The sequence below is a fragment of the Lepidochelys olivacea genome (genome assembly GCF_965140295.1).
Source record: "Lepidochelys olivacea isolate rLepOli2 genome assembly, chromosome: 1".
In the NCBI taxonomy this organism is placed as follows: Eukaryota; Metazoa; Chordata; order Testudines; family Cheloniidae; genus Lepidochelys; species Lepidochelys olivacea.
The window spans coordinates 52,689,469-52,701,915 of NC_140411.1; the positions used below are offsets into that span (position 1 = coordinate 52,689,469).

At 38.7% G+C, this 12,447-nt stretch overlaps 1 protein-coding gene across 4 annotated transcripts in view; it reads right to left on the reverse strand.

The window, feature by feature from the left end:
• DCLK1 (doublecortin like kinase 1) overlaps positions 1-12,447 on the reverse strand; it is a 333,830-nt gene that overhangs the window by 14,722 nt on the left and 306,661 nt on the right. For all 4 annotated transcript variants that reach the window (XM_084631441.1, XM_084631440.1, XM_084631439.1 and 1 more), the window contains one exon: positions 4,137-4,250. In XM_084631441.1, coding sequence (XP_084487567.1) covers positions 4,137-4,250 — 114 coding nt within the window. The remainder of the gene's footprint in view (positions 1-4,136; positions 4,251-12,447) is intronic.

Sequence of the window (12,447 nt, forward strand, 5' to 3'; positions counted from 1 at the left end):
ACTGCACTAACATGTATTTGGGATAGCCTTTAACAGAGGATTAGATACAATTTTAGAGGGGGTCAAACTGGAGAGAGACTCTGCCCAGTTTAATCTGAATAATTTGATAACTTTCACATTTTGCTCTACAAAAGGAAAGGCCATTGTGTGTTTCCTTAAGACTGTGGCATACTGGTGCAATACTCATGATAGTTACTAATTCTAGATTGAGAAAGGCCGGTTAACATGTCTCTAGGTACCAGTTATTTAAACTGTAGTTAGCATCTAACTTTAAATTTTACTTACACTTTCAATACAGACATAAAGAGAAATATTTAATAATTTATTCTGTTTTCTTAAATCAATGCATGTTTCATCTTATTTAGAATTATTTAAAGGCCACTTCCTGTTCAAAAGATGCGGACCTTGCACCCATACTTCATTTTTCATTGAGTTTCAGTAGATTGATCTACTATTGCCATCTGCTGGCAGCCGATTATACTGCATCTCAAGTACACAAAAGACAAGGTTTTTTACAAATTGAAATTAAAAGTATTGCACTAAAATATTATAACTAACAGGATGCTGTTACAATTGTTTTAGGAGGGGATTTATTCTTTGAATTTTAAAATGTTACAACTATCTAAGCAGAAGTCAAACAATATTTTAGTTACCATGGAGACTACAGGCTAAGAAAAACAGGTTATAAATAATAATTATAGAACAACAGATAGAAATTTAAGTCATTTGTTCTTCCTCAAACTGAGCAAAAATAATAGACTAAAGCTTTTTTCTCTCCTCCACATTTTAAGAAAAGCCCACTGTTAAAATGTCACTTTTAATTTTATTTTATAATCACTAGAATGTATTTTAAATACCTCACTCCGTCCTTCTCCCACCCCATGATAAAGCAGCACCAATTTGGTTTCCACAAATGACAGAGGCTGTCTGCGACAGGCAGAACACTGCAGACAGAGGAATTGGTTACCATCTCTAGACACATTGGCAGACCATCAGCTGTCAGAACAGCTTTTTTCTTTCTTTATGCTACATGGTTCCCGTGAGCCTCAAGCTGGGATTTACTCCCGTAGCCAAGTCAGGGACCTCACACAACCTTAACATAATGTTATCATTAGTCTTTTCTTCTGTCTTAATAATGCCAAAAAACAAGCACAAAAGTGACAACATACAAGCAAAGCTTTAACATTCCAGACATGAACATAAATTGAATTATGCTCAGTTAATAGAATGTATTGCAATACATCTTTGAATATTAAAGCATTTTTTAAAATTGATTTTTATTTCCTCTTGATTATTCCAGACAGAAAGAGTATAATTACAAACCCATAGGGTACTGACATAGAGTATTGTTGTTGTTTTTTTTTAAAAAAACCTCTTTCAAAACATCTGTTTTTATTTGAGAAATAATTACCAGCTCTCTTCTTTAGTGGCTGGAGACATTATAACTAAGCAGTCAAGTCATTAATTTAAAATATTCAAAGGAAAGAGTGTGACGACATCCTTGGAGAATTCAACAAAAATTCTAGTGCTAAACTTTAAACAGATTATTTAAAAAATGCTTGCTATTAAACATGCATTTTACATTTTTTTAGTGAAATGGTAGATTTATATATAAGAAAAATGCAGTCATGGAACTTCAAAATTAAATATTTTGGTCATATCTGCTTTAGGGCTCTAATCCTGCAAATACTTATGCACATGATTAACTTTATGACAGTAGTAAAGTTTAAGAATATGCGTGAGTGTTTGTAGGATTGGAACCTGGATGAACAGATACTACTTTTACTGGGGATTGTAACCAAAGCAAATGTATGCCTCAGCAAAAAGGGTCAGTACAATATATTTGGATATTACTGAAGAAATCAACAGCTTACTAAAAGTGTTTTATACAAATAAATAAAATACACTTCCAGATGACTCTGACCTAATAACATAAACAAACTGGGGTGCAATTCCCCCCAGCCCGGCGGACCTGCACAAATCCTTATTAATTTAAGCTCCACATTAAAGGTTTGATACACAGAGCCCTGTGTGGGACCCCCATACAGTGGTGAATTTTACCCTAAGGGCATATGTATAATAAAGAATATCACTGTGAAGTTGAATTGAGAACTAAATACCGTATTTTAGCTATCCCTTTACATAATTTACAGTATATACATATATCGGCACCATAAACAGATTTTTTTAAAAAGTGCTAAGATATACTTATTGTACATTTTTAGTGCCGAACAATATGTTCCAGCATTTGGGGAGCATATGCTTTGTAAATTATAAATTTAGAACAGCCTTAGTTAATAAGCTTTATATCAATATTATCTGGCATTGTAGAAGAAAAAAGGAGATTCCCGAAAGTAAAATGTTAATGACAATCCCATGCCAAACTTGTATTACATTAGTTTTTAAATGCAGGCACAGTGGTTAAAGGTTTTGCTTTTGGTTTTATTTATTCTGTTTATTAAGATGGGTGTTATGCATGGTATATAAAAGTTTTTTGATATTTAAATCAGCACTTGCCAGTCTGCCTTAAAATTTACACATGCACTACAGATGTGTGTAGTGTCCCAATTTTAGGAAAGTTACTGAAAGATGTTAGTTAATTAAGCCACTTTCTGGATTTTATAACAATATTTTTAAAATACTGCTAGTTTAGAGGCATAACTCCAGAATTAACCACACCAAGGTGTGGTATCCACTCAGAAGGATGCTCTCTTAAATGTACTTATTTAAATTTTAACACATTACCAAATTCAGTGAGTTTTTTTGCTTTTGTTTTATTTATTTCTATAATGTTTGTCAGTGGAAAGATTCACTTCACCAATGCCTTTTTCATTACTAAAATATCAAACTGCTGTCAACTATCCATTTCCAGACCAACTGGGACAAATAAAAATATTTTAAAAATTAAAAGAGGCAAGCGATGGAAGGGGGTAGGGAAAGCATCGTTTCTATCTTTTAAGCTTTGAAAGCCTTGAAAAGAGGACCTGAGCAGTACTTCTTATGGACAAGCGTGCTGGCAGTCCATTTGAAAAAGAACACAGTTTGAACTAGGCTGTTCAGAACACACTCTGTACCCATTGCTCATATGAAATGCAGGTATGTGATGTTTTACTTATGGGAGAGTTACTGTGGTATTATTGCTTGAAAATGAAAATAAAAAATGCTGACTGTATGTTAGCTGATAATTGAAAATCTAAGAAAAGCATGAGGGAAATTTGTTTCCGTGTTGAGGTAGTTTTTATTTAAAAAAAAAAAAAAAGTGAGAGAGGCACACCTTGAAATGTTAAATACTTAGTAACTTCTGATAAGTAATCTTATCCATTTTGCTGCACAAACAGTTCACACCTGCAAGCCAGATTGTGCCTGTTGAGCTGAGTTTATTTCATGCTGATTTAACTCACCATTGGAGGGGCCGAGCTGAGGAACATGAAAGTGGAAACAGTATGAGACAGTGTACATGTGCAGTCACACCATCTGCAATTTATGGAAGCTGGGAACAAACACTGAGTAATCTGATATGGGAATGGTTATGTTCAATGTGTCACTGATTGTTTGGTGACTTTATCTGGAGAATTAACATTACCATGAGTAATAAAAAAAAAAAAAGCTTTAAAACACAGGCCGATGTATTAAAAATAAGTAAAGGATGTGAATGTGGATAAAACAGATAGTTACTGTTTAATGGTACTTGCATAAATAATCTAATAAAATTCTGAATATCTTCTGTGCGTGTGCGTGAGTGAGAGAGAGATACACATGTTCATCTTGGAGGAAAAATACAAATTTGTATACTGTACTGCATGTGCCTATAAAATTTAGCTGGACTTGGTTGAGACAGTCTCACAAGCTGCATTACTTTCAGACAATATCTAGATTGTAACTATAGCATGCAGCACAACTAAATCTCTACCCGATTTAATCGCTGCTTGGAGGGATGCAGCTTGCAAATTGTGTGTAGTGTGGTATGCAATCCTCATGCATAACTGCATCTGAAATGGTTACATTAATTTCAACGACATGGGCAACACTTCACAGTAAGTTGCGAGCCCTTGCTGTCTTTTGCTGTTATCTTCTGAATATAGACTGTTCTGTGGGCACTTTTTAAAATGTTATAGCTGTGTACTTCAGATGCTTACTGTTATGACAGAAACTCCAGCTGCTGTGCTGTTGGGTTTAGGCCCTGTGTTGAAATGCTTTTTTATCTTCCCAGCTACTGAAAGCTGATGCTCATTCTCTGGAAGGCCATCATCCTGCAAAGAAAGAAACAAAAGTTTATAGAGAAAATGCAAAATAAGGGAGAACGCTCTTTTTGCAGGATTGTGGGGTGATTCTGGAGGATCCTGCGGATGTAAAAAGTTAAATAAAAAAAAGTTTTTAATGAGATTCGTTTAATTCCATGTCAGCTTTTCCAGGAATCTATCTAAGGTGTTTGTAAGGAAACTTGTTATAATGGAACAGCCCCATTTCTCTTCTCAGCTTTAGCTAATAGCTCTCTTTCAAACTTTTATAAACGTTTGCATTTATTAACTGCCAGCTTATCGTAATTTGTTAGGTCCATAAAATGAATCCAATAAATGAATCTCAGATTGATCCTTTGTTCTGTTAATGCATTACAATCAATTAAAAGTGAAGACAACAATACTAGTTAAAAGATCATTAGTGTTAAAAAGATAAGCCCAGTTTCTCTGATATGCAGCAAGGAAAATGTTCTTGTGAGAGAATAAGTGTGCTCCAAGGTCCTCCCTAAAGCCTTATGGAGTTCCAGTTTCAGAGAGGTGAGATTTGGCTGAATAAAATGTTATGCTTAACATTTAACCAAGGAGAAAAAGTGCTCAAACTACATGTAGGCTGTCACAGAGTCCGGTCTATACCCCAGCCTGCAATCAGTCTCTCTGGAGTGACCCCTTAGTGGGCCGGGCCTGAAGGACACACACAGTTCCAACAGGGGCAGGCCTGTGGCCTCCAAGACTGGGCCTTCGGCACCAACAATCCCTGTCTGTCTCCATGCCTCTCTGCAGTGAATCCAGCCAAGCCAGAGTCCTGCAGGAGGCTGGTACTGTATCCCTCAGGGCCAATGCTCTCAGGGAGCACTTACAAAGCAAGGTAACATTTTATTAGTCACCTGGCACACAGAACCTTATAGTGCTTAGGTTAGCACAGAGAGGCAGAAATTACACTACAGTACATGCCAAGCCAGTACCATGATGAGCCAGCAAAGCTGTAATGGACTCCTCCTCTGACTCCCACCCCCCCATCCCTCTTTTGTCTTCCCAGGTTTGGGCTCCTTAGTCCCTCCAAAAAGGGATGTCCTCCTTCCGGTCACCTGACACCAGGTTCTCCAGCTCAGTTCACAAGTCTTGCCTGCTGGGGTGTGCTGCTGTCAGGTGTTGATGTTTCAGAGGTATCTCTTGCTGGATGCTATGTTGATTTGGGTTACATTTGAGACAGCTCTTTAATGAGCCAGCCCCCAGGCAGCCAGGTGACACCCATACCTCCTGCCTCCTGCACTCTTTTAGCAGGTATCAAACTTTTTTTTTTACAATGCGAATTAGAGAGGGAAACAGAGGCACACAGGATTAATAAAAATATTCCAGAAACTTTCCACTCCATCAAAGGGGGGATGCATTTATAAAGTTCACAGGGCTTGATCCAAGCACGACCAGTGGTATTCACTAAATACTAACCTGGGAGGAGACTCCTTATAAAGTCTAGAAGGAGATTCCCCTGGCTAATTTCAATGACTGACCCAGCTATGGGATAATGGATAGATGCCTGATTGATGGCTGCTGTTACAATCACTGATTGTGATATTATCACATTTAGCCTATGGCTAAATGAAGCCACAACCTACAGGGAGCTCCAGCCTTCCCTCAGGGAGGTCAAGACCTTAATGAGGGCCTACAGTTCTTCCCATGCACTACACAATATCTTCCTATGCAGCGGTGGGGGACACAGGGGTAAAGAAACATGGGCTCCAGCCAGGAAAAAACAGATAATGTTTGAGTCAGTTGTGGCCTTGTCTTCACTAAAAAAGGCAAGTTCTTAACTTGAGTTAAAATCCTAGTGAAGACAAGGAAGTTTGTTTTCACACAAGTTAAAGACTGAATTAAAAACACACCTTTTTTAAGGTTTCAGAGTAACAGCCGTGTTAGTCTGTATTCGCAAAAAGAAACGGAGTACTTGTGGCACCTTAGAGACTAACCAATTTATTAGAGCATAAGCTTTCGTGAGCTACAGCTCACTTGACAAGACCTTTGTAACCGACCCAAAGGGTGGGGCCAGATAGACCACTTAAAGAGCAATGCCAAGAACAGCTACCTTGGCAAAGCCTGCCCACCATCAGATTATGCAGTGTAGCCGAGAACAGTAACCTTGGGTCATATAAAATGACTGGCTGGCAGAACTACTGCTTTGCATCAGAGCCCTGCACAGGACTATATTTTAATTCCGCTCCCGCTAATATGGCAGCGGGTCCTGCAGGATCTTCGGGATCCCAGTCCCGCTGCAGGGCTCTACACTAGTCCCATTGAGAGCTCTGCTTTGCATCTCTAGTGATCAACAATGGAACCAGAGACTTAAACTAAGCATTTTAGCACCAAAAGTACAACACATGGAAGTAACAGATCAAGATCAGAACATAAAATGAGTGTTAACATTCATTTTTCTGTCTTTGTAACAATTCTGAGAGCACTTAGTATGTTACACAGTTGCTGCAGTAAATCATGGGCTTTGTGAGCATATGGGAAGAAGGTTAGTTTGAGTTTGTAGATTGTGGCACTGGTTTTCAAAAATTCCTCACTCACCTCTTAACAAAATGCACTAGCGGGCAGAATATGGTCAAATGCAGAGCTTTAAAAAATATAGAGTTGATTATTGGAGGCCTGGCTCAGTTGTATATGACCCCTAAAATAACCTGCATTCCTCTGACCTGACCTTTTCCAGAAGAAAACCAGTCTATAAAATGAACTCTTTCCTCTTCTTCATTGGAAAAAATCCCCAAAACTTACATCTCATTTTTCAAAGGTCTGAGGCACAAGCATCACCAAGGCCTGATGACTAGTATAATACTTTATATCAGGGAAACTTACAGCCTTAGCTCCAGAGATAATATTCCAGATCCGCATAACATAGGATATATTTTTTGTGCCACAACATGCTCAAGAAGAAAAGGAGGACTTGTGGCACCTTAGAGACTAACCAATTTATTTGAGCATGAGCTTTCGTGAGCTACAGCTCACTTCATCGGATGCATACCGTGGAAACTGCAGAAGACATTATATACACACAGAGACCATGAAACAATACCTCCTCCCACCCTACTGTCCTGCTGGTAATAGCTTATCTAAAGTGATCATCAAGTTGGGCCATTTCCAGCACAAATCCAGGTTTTCTCACCCTCCGCCCCCTCCCCCCCCCACAAACTCACTCTCCTGCTGGTAATAGCCCATCCAAAGAGACCACTCTCTTCACAATGTGTATGATAATCAAGGTGGGCCATTTCCTGCACAAATCCAGGTTCTCTCACCCCCTCACCCCCCTCCAAAAACCACACACACAAACTCACTCTGCTGCTGGTAATAGCTTATCCAAAGTGACCACTCTCCCTACAATGTGCATGGTAATCAAGGTGGGCCATTTCCAGCACAAATCCAGGCTTTCTCACCCCCCACCCCCATACACACACAAACTCACTCTCCTGCTGGTAATAGCTCATCCAAACTGACCACTCTCCAAGTTTAAATCCAAGTTTAACGAGAACGTCTGGGGGAGGAGGGGGGGGAACAAGGGGAAATAGGCTACCTTGCATAATGACTTAGCCACTCCCAGTCTCTATTTAAGCCTAAATTAATAGTATCCAATTTGCAAATGAATTCCAATTCAGCAGTTTCTCGCTGGAGTCTGGATTTGAAGTTTTTTTGTTGTAAGATAGCGACCTTCATGTCTGTGATTGCGTGATTGCGAAGTGTTCTCCGACTGGTTTATGAATAATTCTTGACATCTGATTTGTGTCCATTTATTCTTTTACGTAGAGAGTGTCCAGTTTGACCAATGTAAATGGCAGAGGGGCATTGCTGGCACATGATGGCATATATCACATTGGTGGATGTGCAGGTGAACGAGCCTCTGATAGTGTGGCTGATATTATTAGGCCCTGTGATGGTGTCCCCTGAATAGATATGTGGGCACAGTTGGCAACGGGCTTTGTTGCAAGGACATGCTCAAGGTGTGGCAAAGTTATAAAATATTAATTAATCTGTCACTGCAACACTTTCTAACTATTATTGCTTCTAGCTGATGTTTAACTTTACAAATATACTGGTATTCAGGATCCAAACTGGAATCACGTCATCCAACATTAGAAAATAGCCACACATCTCGGGTGAAACATGGCAGCTGTTTAATATCAAACAGCAATGCTACACCACAGTTTATGGCAGGAAGTGAAGAAGAATATCATACCCACAAGAAACTGCAGGAGGAACTGGATGTAGGCTAAATGCTCCAAATAGGAATTTGGTCAAGACACTGTAAATGTTAACCTCCCAAAGTCAGTCTTCATTAATGAGTGTTCCAGTCTATGCATTAACCACAAGTGGTCTGGACCTTGGTACTGGATCTAATCTATAGTACTAGGGACAAAACAGTCAAGAGTGACTGGTGATTTTGGATATTCATCTTGAAACACCTTAAAGGGGCCTGAGTTTCATAAAACACTGAACACCCGTTTTCTCAAAAATAGGCCCCTTTGTAGTGTCTCAGAAATTGGACACCCAGAAACTGAAGCACGTAAAATCACTTTTCACTCTTGAAGACCTTGATTTAGGATTTACAACGTACTATTTCAATGTGCAATTGTTTACTGTCCTCCCTCTCTAATTTGGATTTTCCAGCAAACACTGATAGTTGCTGCTCAACAGAGTACCTGCTTTGTTTTGTTTTAAAATAAGAAAAAAGAGCCAGAGAGAGGCTGCTGGTGTCATTCCTGTATATAATAATCAATATGAACATTGCTTGCTATTTGCATTGTGCTACACAACAGGACGTGTAAAGATCCAAAAAAAAAAAAGAAGAAATTGTGCTAAAAATCTTAAGCAAAGCTCAGGACTGCCAGACTCCTACTGCCCTGAAGCACTCAGATCCATTTCACAAGATGAATCACAAGAGGTTTCCTTTCCAGTGCTAATTGTGCCATAGGAAGAGGTCATTATATAAATAACAGAAGAAAATTAGACCAAATAAAAGCCCTGGAAAAGCCTGTTGACTTTGTTTCCTTTAAGGTTTCAAGTGAGATTTGGGCAGTGCCCTATGGTGTGACCAAAAATATTGCAGCGGCCAAATAAGAAATGTCTTTTTAAATTAACCTCCTTATGAATGCTCAGTTTATTAGTATTATTTACTGATGGTTACTTATTTATTTCACATACAGGCAGCCAGAGCCAGTGTATCTAGGGAAATGTTTTAAAGCTACAGGTTTCCTAATCCTTTTTAGGCTGGCGTGTACAGAAAATAATCCATTTTGGGGTTATCATTATAACAGGGGAAGGGTTTACAAAAAGTAATCCCTTTCACCATTATAACTTATTGAATTACAGTAAGTTAAACATTTTTATTACTCAGAAGTCAAGAACAGGGTATATTTGTACCATAACTTGCCATTGGTGCACTTTGGATTATATAATATTTCCAGTGTTTAAAATGCTAGCTCCCAAGCCTCCAGCCTCTTTTATAATTCCTTAGTTTTGCAATGAATATGAGCAGGCAAAGGAAACAGTAAGAGTCCCAGTAGAGGAAGTATAAAACAGTGGATTTGTTTCTAGCTCTAAGAGTTCTGTATATGAGAGACAAATCCAAATAAACTAAATTGAGGGGGCAGAGAACTGCTGTTGAATTGCATTCAGAATCCAGGATCTCCATCTGTCTCAATGGCAACTAGCCAAAGTCTTTTCAGGTTTTGTTTATTAAATTGAAAACAGCTGGGACATTATTGACATAGGAGCTGTTTTACTGGTCTGATTCTGACCATTACAAGTTTTGTTGTTTCTAAGAGAGTCCAGCTATTTTTATTGTTAAAATTTAAACTGAAACGAGGGTTGTCTCCTATTGAAGCTGTCATACTAAATTCCAGCAATGTCATCAATTTACAAAGTAATCATTTAATAAACAGTCATAAAAAGCTGCACTTGCAAGTGCAACAGTAATTTACAGCTGACAAATACTTTTTTACATAGAACAACTAGGCAGAATGCCAAAATGAAATTTCAAAGAGAAAAAAATGAGACTGATCATGAAAATTATCATGAAAAATTATTTCTATTTTCCAGCCAGCACTACCCACAATTTTAGTGCTATTTCACTGGTCTCAAAACTATAAATAAGTCCAAAATATTATATAGCTTTTGGTACTAAGGAGAGGTATTTGAACAGATTTATTAGAAAAGTGAAGTGTTATTCCACATATTATATGGGGGTTTGTATTTACTTTCCTTCTAGAAAGGAGCAGAATATTTTATGAAGATCAGCTAAAATAAAAATTTTCACTTGTAGATCTCCAGTGCTGTTATAAATATGAATAAGCATTATTACCCCAATTTTAAAGATGAAGAAACTGAGGTAGAGAGAAAGTGACTGGTTCAAGGTGATGACAGAGCTAGGAATGGAAAATGTGTCCCCTGACTCTCAGTCCAATGTTCTCTCTCTTGGTTCACACTGCCTCTGTATAAAAACAAGTTTTCCCTTCTGAATTCTCTCTCTTACACACATACTTGGGCCCCAGTTCAGGAAAGCATCCCCATTCAGGACAGCACCTAACCATGTATTTCACTTGAGGTATAAGTCATTTAGTTCAATGGACCTTAAATTGGTGCCTCAAATTCAGCGCATACTTATGTGATAGGCATGTGCTGAGCTCCAGAAAACTTATCTAGCAAATACTTACATTACTCCAAGAAAAAGGTATTTATAGCCTGATTAGCTCTGAATGGTGACTAGTATATAGCTGAAGATGATTTACTGACCTCTGAATGTGGAATGCTATAAAGGAATGATTAGGGAGACAAAAATCCCTGTAGAACTAGGACAAAATACTTCCTGTAGTACAAACAGGAGTGCTATATGTTTTCACTGTGATATGCTTGCAGAATATGAACAACAGCATGACTTGCAACACTAAAGTAGTGGTCCCCAAACTTCTCAGGGTCCTGAAGGGTTGGGGGGACACAGACAGAGGTAAGAGGGACGAGACTGGGGGCAGGGCCAGAGCCGGGAGTGGGGCTGTGGCCACGGGCCAAAGCTGGGGACGGAGCCAGAACCAGGGCTGGGTGCAGAGCTGTGGCTGGGCTGTGGCTGGAAGCCAGGGGCTGGGGCCAGGGCAGAGCTGGAACCGGAGTGGGGCTGGATGCTGCTCCCTCCCCTACCCCACATGGGGGCTGGCTCAGGCCCGCCGTGCTCCTTCCCCCTCCCCCCCCCCGGAACATTCCTCCGCACCCCCTTGGCGGGCATGACCCACAGTTTGGGGACCTCTGCACTAACGGAAGTAATACCTCTGACTTCATACAGCTTGCTGAAACTGTTTACTAAATGCATCAGAGTGTAATTTAACTAAAAGGGTGTGGGGGGGAAGCTTTCAAGTTCCAGATCCTCCAATGATGTTAAATCAACAGAGCTCCATTAAATTCAGTGGAGTTATGCCAATTTACACCATGGAAGAAGCTGGCCATGAGGCAGAAATTCTGCTTAGTAAGTCACACTTTCTATCTTTACCTTATCCCTCGTCCCACAGCTCCCTCTCAATCCAGAGATAAATAATCTTTCAGTTCTGAACAAAAATTTAAAATTGAGATATAAACATTGTGTGATAAGAATATATCCTTCAAGAAGGAAAGAAAATACCACCACCACCACAATCTTCTGCCTTAAAGTGACCATAAAATTGCTAAATTGTCTCATTATATATTGCACTGGATGTCTATAAGCTTTACATGACAAAGGGGCTGTGCAGTTCAGAAGTATTTACAGTTAAAAACTGCTTCTATCTGAACAGCAGAATGGAGACTATAACTACTTGAGCATGTACTTTGTAGGTACTTTACTATATTCCTTAATTGAAAATGGTGTGTAAACTATTTGGACACTTTTTTATTTTTTTTATATTGTTATTTAATTAGTCTGTATATTTGAATTACAAATATTCCTTCTTGGAACTACACTCCCTTTAAGTGTCAGTGATCTCTTTTTGGATACTAGGGGAAGTACTGAATCACACAAATGTGCTAGGGAGGAATTCCACACTGGAACTTGCAATATGCAAATTAAGATATTTTTTCTTGTACTCATTTTGCTTTTCTGTATCTTCATTTTTAAACTGGAATCTGGATTCTTCTCCCCACTTTTCTTTACATTTTTATCCAAATATTTTGAAACATATTAAATAGTCTTAAATAATTAATA